Source organism: Hylobates moloch, unplaced genomic scaffold, assembly GCF_009828535.3.
Source record: "Hylobates moloch isolate HMO894 unplaced genomic scaffold, HMol_V3 SCAFFOLD_14, whole genome shotgun sequence".
Classification (NCBI taxonomy): domain Eukaryota; kingdom Metazoa; phylum Chordata; class Mammalia; order Primates; family Hylobatidae; genus Hylobates; species Hylobates moloch.
In genome coordinates this window covers 30,728,854-30,754,123 of record NW_026652289.1, presented here as the reverse complement: position 1 = coordinate 30,754,123, position 25,270 = coordinate 30,728,854, and the positions used below count along the sequence as shown (strand labels likewise).

The 25,270-nt window shown below is 35.8% G+C and overlaps 1 protein-coding gene across 3 annotated transcripts in view; it reads right to left on the bottom strand.

Moving 5' to 3' along the window:
- The window catches only part of SAMSN1 (SAM domain, SH3 domain and nuclear localization signals 1), a 166,848-nt gene that overhangs the window by 20,851 nt on the left and 120,727 nt on the right, over positions 1–25,270 (bottom strand). For 2 of the 3 annotated variants that reach the window (XM_058427812.1, XM_032175258.2), the window contains 2 exons: positions 7,671–7,742; positions 3,557–3,706 (listed from right to left, as the gene is read on the bottom strand). In XM_058427812.1, coding sequence (XP_058283795.1) covers positions 3,557–3,706; positions 7,671–7,742 — 222 coding nt within the window. Of the gene's footprint in view, positions 1–3,556; positions 3,707–6,292; positions 6,414–7,670; positions 7,743–25,270 lie in introns of those variants that run through there. The other variant, XM_058427814.1, reaches the window with a different exon arrangement.

The following is a 25,270-nucleotide window of genomic DNA, read 5'->3' as shown; positions in this document are numbered from 1 at the left end:
TTTGATTCTCCACTTTTATCCATTTCTTTATTCATTCAGTCATTCAACACAATTTTATAGAAGACCTCCTAGGTACTGAGCAATGTTCTGGGAACTGGGGATTTTCATGGTAAACAAGATAACAGGGTGCTTGCTATAATGAAGGATATTTTATTGTGTTAGCTATGTGTGTGTGTGTGTGTGTGTCTGTGTAGAGTATTTGGGGAGGTGTGTATAAACACAATAAGACAATTTCAGAGAATAATAAGTGTTACAAAAGAAATAAAACTGGGTGATGTGAGAGAATTTGTTGCTGAGGTTAGGGTTAGGGGTTGGCTGATTTAAATGGAGTATCCTCCAAAGACCTCTGCCATACAGTAATATACGCCCTGAATTATTGACCTAAAGGATAAGAAAATGTAACTTATGTGAAGCTTTGGAGACAGTTTTCCAAGCAAAAGGAAGAGCAACAGCAAAATAATTGAACTCAGAATTATCTTGGGTTGTGCAGGGGAAAACAACAAGGCTAATGTAGTGAGAGAAAGGAGAATATTCGTGTGTGAGTTTAGGGAAGTAGACTGGAGCCACATCAAGAAAAGCTTTATAGACCATGTGTGGTGGCCATGGAAATGTGCCACTTAGATCTCTTGCTGCGGCACCCTTCTTTACTGACAGCCCCAGGACTGCCCCTCTGTATCCATCACTCTGTTTGCACTAAAGCCATGCTCCCTTTCAGTAACTGAAAAAGTAGGGGTATTGTTTGAGCCCATTCTAGTGGAATGTAGGGTTCCTGTAATGGAAAACTTTAGTATAAGAATCCCCCATCAATCTGACCAAAGCTTTCTCAGTATTCTGCTGAAGTATGAGACTCTCTCTACCTGATTCTTCTTCCTTTTCCTTATCTTTTTATAGATGTCAGATTTACGATGCAGTCTAAAGGCTTTCTCTTTAGGCTTCCTAGCATTTCCTCCCATAAATCTGTGGTGTTTCTACTCTTTTCTTGGGATCTGCTTCTCAGAGGACTAGAATGAACACACCGAGTAAAGGGGTGCACTATGAAGACACTGAAATTTTAACCATGACCTGATTTCCACTTGTCAGAGAGATTTCTGGCTTTCATATGGAGAATAAATTTTATGGGGGAAAGAATAAAAAGAATGGAAAGCAATTAGGGGATTATGATAGTAATCCAGGAAAGAAAGGTTGGTTATTTAGTCTAAAGCAGGAATAGTTTACATGGAGAAATTAGGGAGTTTATATATACTTGGTAATATAATTCAGAGAATTTACTGATGAATTAGTGTGAAAAGTGAGAAAAAGAAGGAATTTAGGGTGATTCTTAGATTTTCTTTTCTTTCTTCCTCTTTTTTATATTTTTGTTTTTATTTATTTTGGGGATCAGTGTTGTCTGCTGCCACTGGGAATACTGGATGAGAAAACCATTTTTTTTTGTAGACGTGTAGAGAATAAATATATTAGCTTTGGATATATTAGGTTTTGGATGTCTACTGGACATCTAAATGAAGATATCAAATAAGCAATTGATTGTATTAATACAGCAGATAAGTGAAGAGGTCATAGCTAGAGATATAGTTGTGAAAAACAAAATCATGACAGTAGATGAGCTGACTAAAGGGGAGAGTGTAGATTCAGTGGAGCATCCAGGAACAAGCCAAAGCAAGATGTTTCAAGGGATGAGAAAGAGAGCAGAGCCAAGAAAGGAAGCTATGAGGAAGAAGAAATGCCAGAAGCATACCCAGTCAAAAGAAACAAGAAAAGTGGATGTTCTATATGTAGGGAAAGCAGCACTTGGGTCAAATACAGTTGAAAAGTAGTAAGGAGAAAGAAAAGTGACAATTGGACTTGGCAACACAGAGGTCACTACTGATGGTGACAGCTATTTTAATGAAGTACTGGGGACAGAGCCCTGTTGAAGTGGATTGGAAAAGAGAATGGACATAAGACATAAAAATCAATAAAGTAGAATTGAGAGTCCATAAGTAAACTCACTGATTTATGATCCATACATTTATGACAATATATTTATGGTCAACTGATTTTTAACAAGGGTACCAAGACAATCAAATAGGGAAAGAATAGTCTTTTCAACAAATAGTGTTAGGACAACTGTATATCTACATGCAAAATAATGAAGGTGGACTCTTCCTATATACTGTACAGTAAAATTATCTTGAAATAAATGATACACCAAAATTTAAGAGACTATTGATCTCTCAGAAGAAAACATAGGAGTAAGTCTTCATTACATTAGGTTAGACAATGGTTTCTTAAATATGTTACCAAAAGCACAAGTGACCAAAAAAGATAATTGGACTACAATAAAATTGGAAACATTTGTGCTACAAACAATACCATCAAGAAAATAAAAATACAATGCACAGAATTGGAGAAAATATATTATATTGCAAGTCATATATCTGATAAAAAACTTGCATCCAGAATATATAAAAAACATTTAAAACTCAACAATAAAAAGATAAACAACCCAATTAAAAACGAACAATGGATTTGAAAAACACTTCTCCACAAAGATAGATAAATGGCTAAAAAGCACATGAAAAGATTCTCGACATTATTAGTCATCAGAGAAACGTAAAGTACAACCAAATGTAAATCAAAATCACAATGAGATTCCACCTCACATCCACTAGGATGGCTAGTATTAAAAAGACAGACAATAACAAGTGTTGGCAGTGATGTAGAGCAATTGGAACCCTCATACATTGTTGATGGGAATGTCAAATGATGCAGCTGCTTAAAAAAAAATTTGCCAGTTTCTCTATTAGACATGGAGTTACTATATATCTAAGAGAAATGAAAAAATATTTCCACACAAAAAATTGAACAGAAGTATCTGTAGCAGCATTATTCATAATAGCCAAAAAGTGAAAGCAACTCAAGTAATCACTAAGTGATAAATGGACAAATTAAATGTGGTCCATCTATAAAAGGAGAAATATTATTTGGCAACAAAAAGGAATGAAGTACTGATACAAAATTAATGACATGTTGTTCTTCACATTATTCTTCACATCACGTTCTAGATGCATTATCTTTTTTTTTTTTTTTTTTTTGAGACGCCATCTTGCTTTGTTGCCAGGCTGGAGTGCAGTGGTGAGATCTCGGCTCACTGCAACCCCCACCTCCCAGGTTCAAGCGATTCTCCTTCCTCAGCCTCCCGAGTAGCTAGGACTACAGGCGTGCAGCACCATGCTCAGCTAATTTTTGTATTTTTAGTAGAGACGGGGTTTCACCATGTTGGCCAGGCTGGTCTTGAACTCCTGACCTCAGGTGATCTTCCCACCTCGGCCTCCCAAAGTGCTCGGATTACAGGTGTGAGCCACCGCACCCAGCCGATGCATGATCTTTCTGAGTGTCAGTTTCTTCTGTTAAAATGAAAGTAATACTTCCTTCCACCCAACTCCTGGGCATAATGACTGAGGAAGAAAACAAATGCTTAAGTACTTCATAAAGTACCAAGCACTTCTACAGTCTAGCTGAACAGTTTAAGAAAGTTTTAGTAGAAAAATACAAATGATTATCAGAGAATATTTACCTTTTCCTCAGAAAGGGCTTTGATGTACTTTTTACCCACTTTTTTCTTCATTGTCCATGAAATAGCTCTCATTTTTTTACCCAAACCGCCTCCATTATTTGAAGTTTTACTCTGTTCTCCACTTTCATTTGTGGGATCTCCTTCATGTGCCTAGTTTAGAATTGTTTACAAAAGACAAAATAATAAAGCAATAAAAAACATTGATCTGAAATCACTGTTACAGAGAACATTCTGAGTTTGTGGATTTTGCATGCATTCTGTGAAGCAGCCTCAAAAATTTCTAACAATCTGGACATAACACATGTTTTTAAAGTTGTCCAGGCCTGGTTGCTTGTGCTACAAACTCAGAAAGTAAAACTTGTGATGTTAGAGGACTTGAGCCTCACATCTGCGATTCTTTTTGAGAATTTTGGCTATTTTTTAAATAGCTGTATTGAAGAATCATTTTATTCCCTCTTCTTGAGATGAACAAATAATATTAAATACCAGGTGTAAGGAGTTCTTATGTCTACATAGATGAAAAATATTTTATTGGAAGTTTTAGATAGGCTGTAGCATCTATCTGTGTTGAATAGGCCTTAAAATATCCTCTTGCTTCTCACAGAAATTGAGATGATTGTGGTTATTTTAAAGAAGTTTTTGTGTTAATTAAATCTACTGAGAAATGTTAGATTTTTTTTTTCATCTTAGCGTGCACATTTCCCATATTCTCAAGCAATAGTAAATATGAACTAGTTCCGGCCATTAGTACAGAAATCTTCATGTAATTCACATGCTATATTAATCAAACATCTTATTTGGACTGCTTCAGCCTGTGCTTAGGAATTTTGTTAAACCAATGACTCAGAATAAAACACACTGTTCACAGCCACGAGACTCTATATATCATAATATAAAATAATGCTCTGTCAATATAATTAACATATTATGTGATATATATTACATTATATAGAATCTATATGAAATAAAATATTCTCACCACCCACCTTGCCCCTCGCTACTTCTCAAGTCTCCCTTGCTCACTAGAGGAGTGGTTCTCAAAATATGATCCCTGGACCAGCGGCATTTACATCACTTGGGAGCAGTTTGTGCTTTAGCAAACTCTTCAAGTGATTCTGATACTCGCTAAAGTTTGAAAACAACTGTAATAAAGTATTGCCATGCTAGCCCCTTTGCAGTTTCTCTATCAGGTTCTCACCAAGTTTGTATTTGCTTTTGCCATTGGCTTCCCTCAGATATCCAAGAATTTCTTCCTTCAGTTGTCCAGGTTTCTATTCACATGTCATATAATAGGAGAGCAATTTTCTGATTGATCACCCTCCACACTTCCATACGTCCTGTTTATTGGCCCTGATTAATTATTCCTCTAAGCAGTTAACATTACCCGATAATATATTTGTTCATTTGATTATTGTCTGCGTCTCCCACTGTGATGCATGCTCCATGAGACTTGAGACTTTGTCTGTTTTCTTTGAGTGTCTGGAGTACTTCCAAGCACAGAGCTGGCATTTGATCTCATGTAGAACTTTGCAGATTTTTTTTTCTTGGAGGACATGTTTGGGTTAACGTCCTAAAATACCTTATATTTGCAAGAAAGGAAACTTGAAGGACATCTAGTTTAACACTGCCCACCATTCCTAATAGGTGGACGGGTAGTCAGTCACTGAACATAAAAAATGATAGGAAACTTCTCTTTAGTGAACTTGAATATTTTAATATAAAAGTTTAACCACATAGTTAACATCATTATTAATCAGTATTATATTTTGCTTCATATCTTACCCCAAATTGCTTATGATAAATATGAATGGACAGCCAATTTAAGCCCTCATTGCACTTTATTAATTTCTACATTCAAGGTTATAAAGGCAAAGATTCTTTGCTTAATTCAAAAGCCCTGAATAAAATATGATTTGGAAGCACTTTAAAATTTTAGAGTCAGCCTTTTTCTTCTCTCTACTTAAACTTTCTCTGTCTTCATTGTAAAATTATTTTGCTAACTAACATAAATAAGAAATGTTATTTAATTACTACTTGTGTTACTCTACCATTTCTAAGCTTCAGAAAAATGTACCACACATTTTTCAGGTTTTTCTAGCATTATTTACAGAAGCTACAAAGAAACTATGTTTATGCCTTTTGAGTGTTAACATTTTTCTGTGCCTTTCTCCATAGCCTGAATTAAATTTCTTTTTAAATATTACTTATGGTTTTGTTCTTGTCTTTTTAAGATTTGTCTTCCCCTATAGACTCCAGGCATGAAGTAAGGATTTTCATGCGTTGTTGCAACAGTACTTCCTGAGTGTCTAAGGGAAAATCTGGCATAGAGTAGTTATTTTTTGAATGAGTGCTGGATTGTTGAAAAATATGCACACTATTTTATTAGGTTCACTAAATTCTGTTACAAATTACTAGGCCACCATTATTAACCAATGAACCTGAATGAACATGAGCTATCTTGTATAGGTTAATTCCAGAATTATAAACTAAATAGCAGTAGAATATATGTATGATCGTGGAGAATTAAAAATTTATACAAGATGTGACTTACAATTATGTAAATGTTGATTGACTATATAGTTATCTACAAGTTTACTCATAAATGTGAATATATACATAATAAATTAATAAAAGGGATCATTACCAAAATTAAAATATTTTGAAATATTACAGATAGATATATTTGAAAATAAGCATAAAATATAAAAACCTATTGATCTAAAAAGAATAGATTACCTGTGAGGTTGCTGAATCAGGTTCAATGGTAAATAGTATTTTCAGTTTTCTTAGTAGACACCCCTTCTCTGTACTATTTTATTAGTCGTTGTTGTACCTGTCATTAATCACTTAGCAAATGTGGCCCACACTTTATAGATACTATGGCAAACTTTGGAGTCAGAGAAAAGATTGAGTTCGGACTTTGTCATTTATTCACTCTGTAATTTAGAAGTAATTTTACTTGATGAAGCAAGCATATTTCTGCAATGGCAAAATCGATATACTAATAGTTCCTATGTTATAGATAGGTAAATTGTTATAGATAAAGTTAGCATTGTGCTTATTTCATAGTGAGTGCTCAATTAAATGTACTTATTGTTGAAATTATTATTATGTAAACTTAATTTTATGGGAAGCTTTTCTTAAGCTACAATTAAAATGTTCGTCGTTGACAAATGTGTATGTAGCGCTCACCAATGGGATATTTCAGTGTACACTGAAGTGTGAGAGTCCAATTGAGCAGCCGTATGCTCTCCTTAACAAATTTACAGTTGGGCCACTTAATCTTGTTCTAATTTAAAGCAATTACAAATTACATAAAATGTAATATATATCTATCAAATAATGTGTATAAGTACAGTGTGTGCGTGTGTGTGTGTGTGTGTACGTATATGTATACACACATTGTTTTATAGTAGAAATACTCAGGAAATTTGGATTTGTCAGTGTCACTTTGAATTCTGTCTTTTCGGGTTCATGTTTTGCTTTCCCAAACATCTGTTAGGCTTCTTAAAATAAGATTTTACTTTTAATGCCCAGCACGGTACTGGGTACTGATAGAGACAGGAAATAGCCAAGGGTCCCTTGCGAAACCTCGCCTTCAAGCCTAAAACAGCTTGAAGGCTGAAAAACTAGACTGCTGATCCTGGATGAAGCCCACCCTTTCCCAACTGATTCTCTCTTAATGATGCCCACCTGTGCACTGGGGGAAGGGGGTGGAGCTATGGGAAGTTCGTGTGGTTTGCTGCAGGGATGAGCCTGGCCTCTTTTGTTGCTATGTAGTAGCCTGGGATTCAATCTGTAAGGTAGCGGCCTGTAGCAGGACTCTCGCTTTGCTAAGAGTTCCTCTTTTTTTTTCCTTTTCACCCAGTATACCCTGCCCTACTCACCCTACAATGTGTCTGTGTGCCTAAATTTTCCCGGTCGTGTGACAAGAACCCATTGCTTTCTACAACTACTAAATAATGGTTTGTTCATTTATCACAAAAACATATGCAAGGCTATAATTTTAAAATGTATTTATTTTTCTTATTTTACTTTGCAAAAGTGACATTGTCTTCATAATATTTCATAATGTGTTTGCATAACATTCATAAAAATGGAATAAACTACGAACCTCAGTTGAATCATCTGGTTTTGATAAAGAATTATTCCGAAAACGATCGAAATTCCCAAAACTGCTGCTTCGCTATAAAATGGAAAAGAAAAAGGAAAGGAAACTTAGAGTTTGTTATTTTCACTGCCCATACTGATAGGTATATTAGATTATAGTTTAATAAGCACCGTCTCTTGCAAATATAGGCTTTAAAAAGCTCTTCTCTCTGGAATATCCAAAGGCTGTGAAGGGATACCTACTAACATTTTTATATTTACAGTTGATCAAATGTCTTTCTATGCTTTTTGTCATAGTGCTAAGTAAGCACCTTGGAGAAAATCTTGGTTAAATTATTTTAAATTTTTTATTTTAATTTTGCTCTTTGAAGTGGCAGCTGAAGAATCCATGAAATCCAAACTAAAGCTTCTTGAAATGAGCTAACCACAAACTTAACAGCGTGTAGTACTAACCAATCAACCAATAAACAGATAACAACAACAAAATACACAAACAAAAAAGCAAGCTTCTGACTAGATCCACCATTACACCTCACAAAGATCAAGTTTGTTCACACACTGGGGCCTGTGGGGTGGAGGGCGGGGAGAGGGAGGGCATCGGGAAAAATAGCTAACGCATGATGGGCTTAACACCTAGGTGATGGGTTGACAGGTGCAGCAAAACACCATGGCACATGTTTACTTATGTAACAAACCTGTACATCCTGCACTTGTACCCCAAAACTTAAAATAAAAATGAAAATAAAAGATCAAGTTTGTTAAAAAAAAAAAAAAAGAACATAAGTGCATTTTCTATTACCAACTCTTGATCATTTGAAATTCTCTGCTGGATATCAGAAAAAGAAGGCAGACACATAGACTTATTAATAAATTGAAAGCAGCATTTAAGCATGCACAGTCCAAGTTTGGGAGTAAAACGGAATTTTTCCACGTTTAACATAGAATTACAATGAGACCTCTGGGTCAGTTCCATTCACTGGTTTTGAGAAAAAGCTCAGTATGTTAATAGAAGATGTTGCCTTGAATACCTTTTGCTTACAAAGCTAAATTTTTATTATGCAACTCATTCTAGGCAGGCAATTATAAATAATTTCTGATATGCGACAAAATAAATGAATCCCTTAAACACATTTTAAAATTCTTTAGGGTCATTGAGTCAAAAAATTGATATTTCCTCACTATCTAATTTTATGCATTGTTTGGGATGGTGGATATCTGATGTTGGGTTCTTTGTGCATTCATAAATCCCGAGACTGTTTTCTTTCTAAAGAACTTTATCTTATTTCGAATTTATCATATTTTAAAAATAAACTGGTGGTACTGACATATAATCTGGTAATTTAGAAAATTAATAATGGGAGTCAGTAATCTATAAAACCTTGTACAACAAGGCCTCCCTTAATGCTGTCGATGGGATCTCGGAAATTGCTACCTTAAGCAAAACCAGGTGTAACAAAATCCACTTTACCATAGGCTACTTGAAATCACAAGTTCAAATAACAAGTTCCTATGACCTATTTCTCATCACAAAAACATTATCAAATTTCTAAATAAAGACCCAAACACTTCTAATGGTAAACACTGAAACAAATGCGATCCATACATACATTTAAGAAAAATTAATTTAAAAAATTAACATAATTATTTCCCCAGTTATTCCAGCTCAGGGTTGCTGTGAGTGGCCGGAGCCTATCCCCACAACTCAGGGCACAAGGCAGGAACCAGCCCTGGACAGGGCACAAGGCAGGAACCAGCCCTGGACAGGCCGCAAGGCAGGGAACAGCCTGGACAGCTGTTCCATCGCAGGGCACACTGAAGCACACATCCACACTCCTCATTGTGGAATAATTTGGACACGCCAGTGCCAATTGATCTGGAATGCACTTCTTTGGGTTGTGGGAGGAAACACACACAGAAATGAGAAGATTGTGCAAACCCTGCACAGACAGTGACCCTGGCCAGGAACTGATTTTTTTTTCTCCATCAATGTTATTATAACAAAATAATGTTGGAGAAAACGATGTTTTTGGAGGACCTGCTATATTGTCCTTTCAGAAATCACAGCCCATTTTAGTAAAAGGCAACTTCAAGGTCTCCTAGTCCCTAGAAGCTCTTATGTCTCCCTACCAACTATCTTTAAAGAGTTTTGTTTCCCTTTTAAAAGAACTGAAATAAAAAGACCCTGACGTCTGACAAGGGGTTAGCTTGTTAGACGATGTGATACAGAATGTTGCCCCAAGGATGATAGCTGTGTTAGACACAATTAACGCCTTTTGCTGACTTGCCACCCCTTCTGAAGGAGCCCTTCAGCCTGTGGTGAGAGGAGCAGAAGCGAAAGCTGAAACTGAGAACCACACTGGAAAATACAAAGTCTTCTTATGTAGTACTTACTAGCCTACAGTGGCTTCCCAGAATATGAATCACTCCAACGTGCCTAGGAGGTGTTTCCACCTGGCCTCATTGCTCAGCAATCACAGAAGGGAATTGAGCGTATTGTTGTCCTGCTTATAAACAATCTGAACACACGGAAATCTATTACTCTTTTATATACTTGAAACCATTCTATGGCTGATTGGAGCCCATGCCCCAGGCAATTTTGTAGCCTACATATAGCCTGTTAAATATTAATGAGAGTTAGGGTGTGAGTTCTACAACGGGATAATGGGTCCTGTCGCACAGGAGGGCACAGAATAGACTCGCTTCGGCATTTTGCTACACTATCCTCTTCCATTAAGTAATCAATAGCCACCACCTTTTAAAATTACTTCTCCCCTCATTATATCAATAAAGAAAAGCAGATTTAGGAGTCATGGTTTAAGAAGGACACAGGACTATTACTTTGGGTTTTTGTCAGTCTTCTCATTGCTAATTACTCAACAGCTTTATGCCATAGGAGCATATCAATCCATGTTAAGACACCCTTAAGAAGAAAATCTAAATATTTCAAAGAACATTTAAATTTGTTCATTATTCTCTAGTTTAAAAGTTAGTAACTAACTTTCTCAGATGGTTTTATAATGTATAGATTATGGCTTATGACAAAAAAGGACTAATGTCTACTGTGACGTCTGGACAATGAACCCATTTATAACTTCTGTTCTTGTCAAGTTTTATGATAACAAGGTGAATTATGTGGAAACAAAGCTTGCTTCCTAAATAATAGTACTTAATAAATGAGAATGTGTTTGAATATTGATAATGTTGCATTATATAATTGTAATGTATTAGACTTAGTAAGTATTATCTTATGACAGAAGTTCTTATCAAGACAGTTATATAAACAAATAGCTGTCAAAAAGAAGATGAGCTTAAATAAAAATGCTATATATATTTTAGATAATTCTTTGTGTCTGTTGACTTTAGATCATATTTAGTCTTTATACTCTACATAAATGTTTCCAGTCTTTCCTTATGCAATTAGAAATGCATCTGTAAAATGGCACAATACCTATAGAGGGAAATTTGGTGGTATCTAGCAAAATTACATATACATTTGCCCTTTGTCCCAAGAATTCCATTTCTAGATGTCTTTACCAGCAATATATTTGGATATGAATTGTTTACATTTCCATATTCACTGTAGCACTTTCATATTATCAAAAAGCTGTAAAGCCTAATGTTCATCAAGAGGATACTGATTGAATAATATATGGTACGTCCACACAATGCAAATGTATGAAGCTGTAAAAAATTAAATACATCTTTTTATATGCAACAGAATAACCTGTATCATACAGTGTAAGTTGAAAAAGTAAAATGGAGAAAAGTGCAATATACTGAAATACATCTAATGTCAAAATTCGTGAGTTTATAAGGATACTAAAAAGAAAAATGCATCAGTTACATTGGGAAATGTTATAATTATATTCTGAAAACTAACAAATAAAGGGACAACTTAGACATTTAATCTGCCTTTCCTGTATGAAACCTATTTCATCAACTAGATAGTTCATCAACTAAATAGTTGATGAGGGGAAATTGTTCTATATATGTTCATACTTCAGCTAATCAATTAAAAATGATGAAATAATAAGATTACCATTTTGCAAACCCCGAATGCAATGTTGGATCCAGGCAATGATCATCAGTGGCCACTAAAATCACACAAAAGGAGATAACCACAATATGTGCTTTGTGATGGAAGCATTAAATACAGCTAATGAAATATTGTTTATAAGAAAGAAAGGAAGCAAGAAAGGAATCACACCATGCTCTGTATCTAGCTACCACATTTAAAGATTAAAAGAGAAAGAGGAACATGTTAAATGATACCAAGAAGATATGGTCAGTTGGAAAAAATACAGACAAGAAAATACACAGCAAAACAACCCAGCTTCTTCAGCAAATCAATATAAAAAAATTTTAAGAAAGAGTTAAAGTATAAACTAAGAGACTTCAGAAACATATTATCCAAGTATAATCCGTGAATCTTGTTTTAATATCGATCAAATAAACCACTATACCAAAAACATCAAAAGACAACTGGGTAAATTTTTTAAATGACTAGCTATTTGATGTTAAGGAAGTAATGTTACTCTCTTATTTACAATTTGAAATAATCTAGTGAGGAGCAGCAAATGTGTGGGTATGAGGAAGAAACACAATTGACCATTCTTGAATAATTAGCTGGGCTGTGGATATATGGGGGTAGATTTTACCACTCTCTACTCTTACACATATTTAAAATGTTCCATAATAAATTGTTGGGTTATCAAAAGAAATATTTCTATATAATAGCTAAAATGATTTATAAAAGTTAATGGTCTCATAGCTGTATTTATTTATTTACTTATTTTGAGACTGAGTCTCCCTCTGTCACCCAGGCTAGAGTGCAGTGGCTCCATCTCGGCTCACTGCAACCTTCACCTCCTGGGTTGAAGCGATTCTCCTGCCTCAGCCTCCCGAGTAGCTGGGATTACAGGTGTGCACCACCACGCCCAGCTAATTTTTTTGTATTTTTAGTAGAGATAGGGTTTCACCGTGTTAGCCAGGCTGGTGTTGAACTCCTGACCTCAGGCAATTCACCCGCCATGGCCTCCCAAAGTGCTGGGATTACAGGCGTGAGCCGGCATGCCCAGCCGGTTTCATAACTTTAATAAGGAATCAATTTGTTTTAAAAAAATCATAATATGGTTTAGGTCATGGTTATTTGGAAGTACAGAAAGGGAAGAAAATGAAGTTGTGTTACCTAAATTCATTTTCGTACAACTAACTTTCTGATATAAATGTGTGCCCTTGGATTGCTGTTTTCAAGACTATCTGCAGTCACATGGTGCAGTTAATCTTCTTCCACACAGTCCACTTGGCTTACCCAAAAATAGTACTGAACCAGGGTCAGCTGGGGTGTTTGAACACATGTGTGTATGTGTGTTTCTATGCAATCTAATGAGTAATATAAAAGAACTTAAGGAGTTCTTTTTTTTATTAGTCACTTCTCCAGTTTTGCAAAACAATCCTAATTATTACAGAATATTGCTTCATGATATAAAGCTGGCAGCGTTCTAAGTTATCATCTAGCTCGTCTCAATAAGGAAACTGTTGAAAACAGAACTTGCAAAAAATTTCTTTTTAAAAATTCTCCACTCTGATATACTCTCCCCTATGCCATTCCATTACAGAATCTAGATCCTGTCTTCCTTCCAAGAGGCTTGCTTTCTGAGCAGAATAAAAATTATGGCAAAATCAGTTTGATAGAAAGAATGAAACTAACTAGGTTTCCTAGAATACTGACCAGCCTGCGTTTATGAACATGAATGAAAATTAGAAGGTCTGTATGTAGAAATCTGAATCAAGCTTCTGACCAACACCAGAAGAACTTGACCCTCATTTTCTTTCTTAGCCAGCCACTAACTTTGAGGGTCTTCAAATGAAATCTCATCTCCAGCATGACTTAATATTTGGGTAAGGTGCTAGTGGAAAAGTTTCACAGTCTATTTCAAAGAAAAAATTTGCATACGTGAGTCACACATCTGCAGTACTTTGAAATATACTGGCAAATTAAAAATTACACACACTCTCCCAACAAGTTCTCACATCTTCTAAATACTGCACAAAGAACGTTGGTTAGTAATGTACTCAAAGATCAGAATTCTGTTTCAGCACACCCTTATATGAATATTCTACTATAATAAAAGCTAAATCTCAATAAGCTTGTCAGCCTTTATCCAAAGGCACTCGAGGATTTAATTGTTCTAACTAACTCGGGTACTCAGATCTTTTGAAGAGGTGAAACAAATTTAACTCTCTTAAAATAATCAGAATTGCCTCAGTGTCATGTGGTGCCAGTGGAATACACTTCTGTGGGGTATCGGGAAACTGACGGCTAAAAGACAACTAGAGCTGTAAAGCCTCGTGTTCAACACTCACGTTTTATCCAGGGATAAAGGCAACCCAAAGCTCAAACATATATCAATGCTTTAAATATTTTCAATGTACATCTGGACTCTAAGAACAAAAGCTAGTCTACTCTGTCTCTCTGGTTCAGTAACTTTTCTATCAACTGCAAAATATCTTCAAGAAGTGCAGATTCTGACTCCACCACAGTTTTACAGTGTTTTGTCAAAATTTCCATGCTAAAGATTTGCTTTCAGAAGCTGATGTGACACTAGAAATGTTTTCTGCAAATTGAAACCATCTCAAAGATTACCTGAAGGAAAGAAACTAGAACTAAAAAAAAAAAAAAAAAAAAAAAAATCAATGCAGAATGATCCATAAGCTCTAAAAGTGGTTATTCATACCAGCCTATTTTATGCAACAAATTTGATGAATAAAAAAGACTCAAATATACAACTATATCTCATTCTTATTATTTACATTGTATCTGTAGACTATAAGTCATGCTACACTTCTGGGATATGAATAGCAATTATGCTATTCTATTTTACTTGAAAGGAGTTCTTAAATAATATTTTGATATGTTTTAAATATTAAAATTAAATAATACTGTTACATGTTTTAAATATTGCTTTTTCAGATAAAAAGAATAAGATGGCCAAAGAATTGGTATAATCAATTCTTTAAAAAACTATTAAAAAGGAAATGAAAAGCTTTAGAAAATGTGCCCATGATTACACTACTGTGAACTGCTCAATTTGCTTTCCCTATTGTGAAACTTCTGCTTGGCCTACTCACTCCTATAAAATTATGTTATTGTGCACTTTCTATTCCTTCTTTCTCTTCTTCTCTAACTAATAAACTCATAAATAAGTACCACTAAAATAAACACTAAAATAAATAAATGGTACTTCTTGGTCCTCCTGGAATTCTTTCATTATGCCAACACTTCCTTAACATTTTCAAGAATTTCCCCGGGGAACCCAATTTTATGCCTGCCCCAGCCCATAAGGCATCCTCTGCCTGCCTCTGGGCTGCAAGGCAGATGTACTAACAAAAGGCTCTGTGCTTATGTCCTGCTCCCCTGAGGATCTGTTTTGGCCCAACTTCTGAACCCTTACCACCCCATTGGAAAATGGTTTTTGTTCATTGCTCTCTTTGGAGAGTTTGGACACAATGTAAAATGTAACACACCACAAATGCACATTCTCCCAGCCTATACGTACGTTCAATTCTTTCTCCAAACTTTATTGAAGGTATTTTTTTTCATTACTTTTACTCAAGTGTGTGCTAATTCCTGAACCAATGCAACAACTTTCAGATTATTTGTCCCCAAAGTCTTGCCCCTCTAATCATCTAAAGTACCATGTCTCATCATCTCATTCTTCTTTCCAAAATGTAAAGCTTGCCCCACATTGCCATGGCTGTTACCGAGAGCTTTCCATCTGCCAAACTCCATGCCATGCTATTTATCCGTAATTGTTTCATTAGATAAACGCAATCCCCCTCTCAGTTAGGCTTTAATTTCTCCAGTTCACAGATGATGAGAACTGAGGCTCAGAGTGTTTAAACAGTTTTTCCTCAGTCAACAAAATAAAGCTCATACTCTGCATGCAGTGCGTGTGTGATTCTGTATGGGAGCAGGCAATGCTAGTTAATCTGATTTAGCAGATCTTGCTGGCCACTGTGGATGAACTCATTTATATCTCTAAGCTTTTGCTCCTACTGTTTTTTGTTCAAGGAATATTGGTTTTCTTTTATTCCAAACTCCGCCCATTCTTTGAGGGCAGGATTAAGTCTCACCTCCCTTGTGAAACCCTTTTCTGATGCCATTTTAGTGAACGTTTTAGTGCATTTTGATTGCCCTGTTATTACATGCTGTATCTCCAATGGATAAAAATCCTACAGTTGTGAGACTTGGGTAAAACCATGGCAAATGACAGATCCCACATTGCTCTTCAAGTTAAATGCCAAAAATCATACATCTCACAGTTACACAAAAACAAATTAGAACTTAATCATGTTGCAACTAATGACAATAATTTGTTGATGTTTAAAGACCATAAGGGTTTGCATCATGTAATTTAGCATAAATACACTAAGTGGCTTCTATGGCTCAACTTAGTACTCAGAGTAAGTGCTGTCGGTGGGAATAAATAAGAATCAACCCTGAGAGAAATGTATACTATATTAGTGCCATGGACCAAATCATTCCAAACCATAAGAGCTAAATAGAATCATGTTCAAATGAAAGATACACAAATATAGAACCAATTCCTATAAGGAGATTATATTCATATACAAAATAAAAGAAGTTAAAATGTATAGTAGATGTCAACTTGGAAATTTGTATTCATTCATTTACAAATACTTATTTGTATTGACTGCTTAGTACCTGAAAGGCATTTTGTGTGCCTATGCCTATACCTACTAAATTTATAGTTTGTCTACAGAATGGTACACTGAGATAATCACAGATTTTGGGAGTAAAATTAGCTGGAATCAATATAATTTGAATTCACTAACCATTTTCAAAAATTAGTAGATTTGTATAATTGTTAAACAAGAGGCTCTTTACAAATAATCACCAAATCTGGCCGGGCGCAGTGGCTCACGCCTGTAATCCCAGCACTTTGGGAGGCCAAGGCAGGCGGATCACGAGGTCAGGAGATCGAGACCATCCTGGCTAACACGGTGAAACCCCATCCCTACTAAAAGTACAAAAAAATTAGCCGGGCGTGGTGGCAGGCGCCTGTAGTCCCAGCTACTCGGGAGGCTGAGGCAGGAGAATGGTGTGAACCCGGGAGGCAGAGCTTGCAGTGAGCCGAGATCGAGACACTGCACTCCAGCCTGGGCGACAGTGAGACTCCATCTCAGAAAAAAAAAAAAAAAGAAATAATCACCAAATCCAAAGATTGTGATTACTAAAGTTATGATAAGTAACAAAGGTAGTGGAACGTATGTTATGTGTAAGATGGATCACTGGATGATAAAAAAATGTGTCTAGTATCTAATATAATTCTCTCCCAAACTTTTATAGGAGAGCAATAAATACTGTCTCTAGTAAACATAATCATTTAGGTCACTATAAAAATGTTTTACATTTGTTACAGGAATATTTCACTGGGATTTTTCATTGTCTGGATGAACTATCTCTCGAAACTAAAATTGGCAAAAAGTTTTTAACTCATGCACCAGCATGGATAGTTTGTCAAAGTTTCATGAAGAGCTGCGTTGAGAAGCGTTCTAAAGCCACTTTCAGAGTTAAAAAGTCATGATTAACTGTGTCCACAGTGGTTACAGAAGATAGTGGGTGTTTAGGGGAAGAAGAGAGGAATTGCATTTGCCACCTCTACTCGAATTATTTCCCTGAGCAAATTTTGCATTACTAATTTTGTTATCTAGGTACCTTGATACAAGGAGGGGAATTCAAAGGATGGATGACTGAAATTCTCAATTTACAAAATATATGCATTATTCTTCCATAAGTTTGGAAATTAACTCTCTTTTCTGGGCGTATTTTATTTTTCTATTTATTATAGAATATTAAATAATATTTTAACTAGTCACATCATTTTCAACTATTTTAATTCTATAAACTTCAAAAACAAATAATTCTACAAATAAATAATTCTGCCTAAATGATACTGCTGTATAGGATATGGCAAATAGACAGAAAGTAATATCGAAGATGATGGTTTAAAAAAGCAACTATTAGTTAAGAGAAGAATAACTTTGAATATTGATCTCAATAGACCTTACTACATTAACCATAAAATACCAAATTTATTCTGGTTTTTGTAATAAGTGATTGATTTTTCTATTTGTTGTACTGTTAATAAGATTTATCATATGTATTTTGTATAGTGTCATTAATCTAAAAGACAAACTATTAAAAGTGTAAAAGAGAAACTATGTCTATTCAATTTTATCACCAAAGGAGTTAAAAAAGAGAACCCAACAGTAACTTATTATTAGTTAAGTTAAATTGAGCAATTTCTTTCAGGATCTTAGATGTAAGCTTTTTTTTTTTTCTTTTCAATAATCAGAGAGAGGAAATCTTGAAACTTTTTTATTATCTAACATGATGGAAGAATGTGCAGTACTTTTAAGCCCCAAAACTTTTAAATGTATGTGATAATTGAGTATGTTAACAAAACTTTAGTTTTCCTGAAATATTTCCTAACAGCTTACCCATCTCATCTTTACGCTACTAAATTGCAGTCACTCCAGTTTTAAAATAAAATAAAATTATCACCAAGAGGCAAACATTTATAGTACCCATTACTTCGAAATGATGGTTAAATAAAGATGTAAAAATTAAGTTGGGAAAACAAAATCCTTTTAACCAACTTTCCTATCAAATTATCTGGAACAAAAACTCCCTTTTACTTGCATTAGTCTTAAAAGTCCTCTGCATTCACTTGGCCTCTGGGTACACAGTGACCTTTCTAAAGGTCTGCCCAAGGGATATTTTAGTCATTCTGCGATCTCCTTGAACAGAAGTAATGACAAACAATAAGCTAATTCTCAAAAAGTTTTTTTTTTTTTGAGTCATTTTTACTACTTTTAAATGAGTGTGTTTGATGCATGATTTTGGGACCCCTGATTAATGGTCACCACCAGCCCAGCTTCTGGAGTTGTAATGTTTCCGTGAGCTTCCCTCCAGCAGAGCTCGACCATTAATCCAGTGGCATATGTCAGCTCAGCAGAGCAAGGTCACTCTTCTGCTTCAAGGGGAACCTTTTTAGAAATAATAAAACTGACAGAAAGTTCTTTTTTGCATGCTTTATGCCACCTGAGGTTGAGTGCTGCAGTTAATATCATAAAGCTTATAAACATTCCCATCCCAGGCAGCACCCGCTGCTGCTAGTCTTAGGAATTTAAACACTTTTTTCCTTAGTAAGAACAGACATGTTTATGTGGGGCAAATATATGGTATGTAATCCCAAATAGAGGAAGAATGGGTGGGAAAATAAAGCAGTAAGTTCATGTTAGGATGTTTGGAAGAGATGTTAGTGTCCTATAACTATTTTTTTTGTCAATTACATTTATTTACCTTTTAGCAAACTGGGATTTGGTTGGATGAATATCTCAATCTGTTGAGGGGGTTAACAGCAGAGTTGAAATGTAAGAATAGTGGTAAAAATAAACTCAGTTTATAATCACTCCTTGACCTATAATGTAATGTTCAATAATTACAGAACATTTGTCTTTGAAGGAACTGTATTTTTAAAGTTATAAACATTTGTTTTATTGGTAATGACTTTTTCATAATTGATAATTAAATACAGTGAGATAGTCATAATCTTAAAGTAATTTGAAATTTTTAGATGTCCTAACATACAAATCAAACAAAAGATCAAAGATGATTGCTATGTAATAACTAACAGTGTAAAGAAACTATAATCATAGGTATTACAAAATGTATATATTTAATACTTTATTACTTTTATTATTTATTTATTTATTTATTGAGACAGGGTCTCTTGCTCCAGGGTCGCCAAGACTGGAGGGCGGTGATGTGATCATAGCTCACTGCAACCTTGAACCCCTAGGCTCAAGCAATCTCCTGCTTCAGCCTCTTGAGTAGCTGGACTACAGATGTGCACCACCATGCTCAGCTAATTTTTATTTTTTGTATTTTTTGTAGAGACAAAGTCTCACTGTGTTGCCCAGGCTGGTCTTGAACTCCTCTCAAGAGATCCTCCCACTTCAGCCTCCCAAAGCATTGGGATTACAGGTGTGAGCCACCATGCACAGCCGCTTTCATTTAAGTAAAAATAGCAGTAGCATAACTGTAACCACGTAAAGTATTCAGGGGAAAAAAAACCCAGAAAATTCCAATTTGCTCTTTTTAACCAAATACTGAGACGAATGCCATATCACTACGTAGATTTTGATACAAGGTAAATTTGACTTGACTCTTACTCCAGGAGTTTAAGCTGTTAAAACTATAAAAAATATAATAAAGAAACTTAGTTATTTAATTGTATTCATTTTCCTTTTGTAGAGAAAATGTACCTGAAGTGAAGCCAGTTAGCAACTTAGCTCAATCCTTTTAGGAAGCCAATACATTGGTCAGGTAACATGTCTCTATGTCCAGGGTCAGGCCCTCACCTCAACAAGTACGGGAACTTTATTTTTTAAACTTGCAGAAATACACAACTTCAAGGTGACTAATTCATAAACCAAACTGATAAGATATCAAAAGTGGCAATACTAATCAAGTGAGCATTGATTTGCTGTGAGAGATTCATCTGCCAAGAAAAATGCATATTCGTGTTGACTGAACAAAAAATTGTTTCCCCTGAAAGAAACCCTACACAGGACACCAGATCATTGCTGGAAGTTTGTTTGATTCATGTAGTGGTCACAGTAAAGTCAATTAAGTGGTATTAAGACTAGAGACATGAAGTTCTTCTCCTAGCCTTAGGTACACATCTCACCTAAGAGAAGTCTGTCCAGCCAAAGGGGATATTTGCTTCAGCTGTTTTGCATGATTTGCAGACACAGTGGCAAATTTCTACGTTCCCACACATTGCTAGGCTGTCTGCAAAGCAACACCCTTTTGCTAATACTTTTTTTTCTTTAAGGCAGATTACATTACAATGTTTGATTATTTTGATTCTAGGAATGGTTACTTTGTTTTGATGTGGGTGTTATCCAGATCTTTATCAGTGACCCATTTACAAACCATCTTCTGGAGTAGACTACTTCTGTGGATGACTAATATTATCCATTAGTCATTTCACACTCATTATACATATATTGAGAAATCACTACTATGTTCTAGACTATCAGTGTTTTCAGTGGTAGCCAAAGTGTTTTAAAAAGCACACGGAATCTGAAAGTCAGGTAGACTGAGTTCAATCCCTCTTGAATCCTCAACAAAAATCCCAGGGATACAAATATGAGTCAGCTACATCCCCTGATCCTCTGTTCTTGATGGTGAATCTAGTTGGGAGCACATACTGAAAAACTATGAGTTAAAACAACAACAACAACAACAACAACAAAAAACAAACAAACAAAAAACAGAGAAATGTAGAACAAGCGCTATGAAAATAGAAAGGAGGGAGAGATTTTTTTTTTTTTTTAGACGGAGTCTCGCTGTCGCCCAGGCTGGAGTGCAGTGGCGCGATCTGGGCTCACTGCAAGCTCCGCCTCCCGGGTTCACGCCATTCCCCTGCCTCAGCCTCCCGAGGAGCTGGGATTACAGGCGCCCGCCACCAGAGGGAGAGATCATTAAATGGACATGTACTACCAGCTAGGAAGCTTACATATGGTAATTTTCTTAATTCTCATATCAACCCTATGTGACATGCTTTAAGACTTCCCCTTTTCCTGATTACCACAATGAGGCTCAAGAGGCTTAAGAAAATGTTCAAAGTCCCCTGGTTAAGAAAGATCAAAGTAAGACATTCACACTCAGGTCTCTACACCTTTAGTTCACGTTGCCTACTGCTCCGCTAGACTGACCCTAATACACTACCCTGGGGTAATTGATGGAGGCTTTCTTGAGGAAGTGACAGTCCACCTATAAATTCGAATAGATAAAAGTTCATGAGTTGGAAAAAAAGCACAGAGCATTTTAGGCTAACAAAAGCACAGACAGAAATGCATGAGAGTGGTCAGATCATCAGGAACACGGGCCTCACTCTACCAACCAAACCAGAAGACCTAGTATTAGGGCCCAGACACAGGTATTTTTATGAAACACCCTAGATGATTTTAATATTAGGTTGGTGCAAAAGTAATCATGGTTTTTGCTATTATTTTTAATATGCAGCCAGAAAGCAGGGGTCAAGGGGGTCGAACAGATGTTTTACTTTTTAGTTTGCAAATGATTCCTAATAGAGGTCTAGTGGGTTGTGGCAGAGTTACATTTGGATGGGAGGAAGGAAAGAGTAACAAAGACTGGAGAGTGTAGGTAAAGGCAGTCAAGTCAAATATGGGGCTGGCAGCATGAAGGGATTGGTTAACTGGCAGTGGAGAAAGATCTAGAGTAATTGGAAGGAAGGAAGCACCTAAAAACCTAATCCTCACTTCGAATTAGTACAAGCTCACGGACTATTTTATGAGCTGAATTGACTCCCACAAATTCATATGTTTGAAGCCCTAACACCTTGTACCTCAGACCATGACTCTATTTGGATATAAAGCCTTTAAAGAGAAAATCAAGTAAAAAATGTGACCATTAGGGTAGGACCTAATCCGTTCCTACTGGTGTCCTTATAAGATGATGTTTGGACACACAGAGAGAGACATCAGGAGCACACAGGCACAGATGAAGAGGCAATAAAAGGGCAGCCATCTACATGTCAAAAAGAAAGGTCCAGAACAGATCCTTCCTTGAAAGCTCTCTGTGAAACCCACCCTGCCAGCACCTTGATCTTGGGTTTCCAACCTCCAGAAGTGTGAGAAAGTGGATTCCTGTTGTTAAAGCCACTCAGACTCTGATATTTTGTTATGGCAGCTCTAGCAAACTAATACAGACTAAGTGAAGGAAGGAGGGGGACTTAGCCAGCTGTGGTGACAAATGGCTCTCTCTTTTTATGCAAGAATCACTTCATCTACCAACAGAGATATTTTAAAATCTTCTGCTATTATTAATCAATTCTTAATGGAGGATATTTTTGTTTTCTACTAAGAAGATAATATGAATGTCTTGTTTCTGAAAGTTCATCAAAATCTTTAACACTAGAAAGGAAGAGAAATGGCTCAGTTTGGTAATGATAAATTTGGAAACAGATATGTAAAGCATGGACTTGATTCCATTATTGTAAACAAAAAAAAAAACCACAGTTTTCAGGGATTTTGAAACCATTTATCTCCAAAGCAAGGCAAAGAAAGACTAAAGAGATAAGTGTCTGATTAAATTGATTTTTAACAAATCCAGCATCTTGGTAGTCAAGGTAGTGACCTTATAACACTTCCTATAAAATACAATATCCAAATTTCCAAACAAAGGGGAGGCTACAGTTCTGTCACTTCTCTACCTATTCATCTGATCTTTCTGAATAGTATCTGAATGCTTTTCAAGTATAGCTAATACATTTGGCCCCAAACCTTTTGCTAACTGCTTGGGATAAAACTTGATTACAGATTCATATTCTGTAAAATGGAAAAGCTAAAATGAATTAGTGCTTTGTTTGGAGAGAAGTGGTCAAGGCTAAGAATTATTTAAAAGGTGCACTACAAATTAAAATAAAATCCAATGGAAAATTATATGTTTAAGAAAGAAGAATAAGACTTTGGAAAGTGAGACATCAATTTAGGGGTGAATTTCTGGTGACTGTAAACAATGGAATGAGGCCGTTTCTCCTCTGGCATGCAAGCACCAGCTGGAAGCAAGAAGGGGACAGGACAGTTGAAACTTTCTGTCTGCCATCTTTAGACTGCATGTGGTAAGTTACCTATAAATATCCAAATGGATAGAATAAGTACAAATATATCCCAAATTTAGAGTCTTCTCAACATCCAAGTCAACTGGGCCGTTCCTTTGTCTGAACCACAGTTGTCCCTTGCGTGGTTTCTGCAATAGTCTCTTAACTGGTCTCACTCCCTTCAGTATATTTGAAACACAAAAGCCAAAATAAACCCACTAAACTGGAGGCCAGATTCTGTCACTTCTCAAAAATCTTTCAACACTAGGTAAAATTCTTTTAATGGCCTCGAACGCCCTCTGTGATCCAGCTCTTTGCGGCTGCTCTTCCCGCTGTGTACTCTGCCCCACTGCTTCTCAAACACACCAGAGACAGTTCCATTTCAAGGCCTTTGCACCTGCTCTTCCCTCTGCCCACAGTACAGTTTCCTTCACCAATCCCAAGACCAGCTCCTTCACTTTCTTCCGGTCCTTTCTCGAATGCCCCATTCTCACCAGGGCTTCTGTAGTTCTTCATATTTCAAATCCTTCTTTTCTGTTAATTTTTTTTTCTTCTTGGCATCTATCATTATCTAGCACACTGTATATTTAACTTACTTATCCTGTTTATTGTCTGTCATCCCCAGTAAATATGGGATCTTTTGTTCACCTTGGTATCTCCAGTGTATTGTCCATAATAAGCATTTAATAGACATTTGTTGCGTTGAAGGATAAATGAATGAATGAATGCATGGATTAGTGAATTAACTTTTAAGTCTTTTGAAAAGTAGAAAAAAGTGCTGCCAGGTTGGAAAACTTTAAAAATTCTTGATGTCCGGTCACATTTTATATTAGGTAAATAAGAATATTTGGGGATGGAACCCAATCATCAGTATTTTTTTTAAAGCCCTTTAGTGATTCAAATGTTTGGCCTAGGCTCCAAAAACCATCAACCTAGAGCATCATTTCCAAATTTTAAAGTGCTCACGGAACTGCTGAGTATCTTGTTAAAATGTATGTGTTCATTTCATAGGCCTGGGGCAGACTGGAAAATGCACATGACTAACAAGCTACTGGAATGCCCGTGCTGTTGCTCTATAGGACCACAGTGAGTAGCAACTTCTTAGATTCAAGTCAGCCTTGATGAACCTTGAAATACATTTTAACATGTTCTAGACTCCATTTTCTCCTGACTTGTCTTATTTGGTTTTATGTTTGCATTATAGTTTATCAAAAATAGTTTTTAAAATGCTGTAAGTGCTACATAAACACAAAAATGAAGACAATCTTTTGAGATATCTGGTTTTTTGTTTTGTTTTCTTTTTGGAGCGGATGGAGGTAATAACTAGAAGTTAAAATACATATTTATTTATAGCCACCATTTTTTTCAAGGGGAAAAGAGTAAATCTAACATATTACCTACATCTTATACCACATATTTCATTCCAGAAAACTCGGTTTGAAAAGGCAAACATTCAACAAAAATTGTACCCCAGATGAAGAAGTAATAGAGAGTAGGAGGAGAGAGACACAGGCTTAGAAGCAGAAAAACTGTGCCATAAATCCCAAATCTTTTAATTTGTGGAAAATATTTTGCATCTACAGAGCTTTTTTCTTCTTTGTAAATTGGAAATAAAAATAATGTCTATCTCCTGGGGTTTTGAGAAGATTAAATATAATAATGGACAAAAGCACCTTGGACAAGTGCCTGACCTCCAGTAAGCACCAGTGCATATAAATACTTCTTCTCTTTCTTATACCTGGTTAGATAAGAGTTAAATGTATCTTAGCAGTCTTGATACAAAAAAACCGTGAAGAAAGCTCTTTAATGGCACAACTATGTGTCATCTTTGTCTAGGAGCATAAATTTGCACAGCAGGCAGTGCAGTGAAAACAGCTCATAA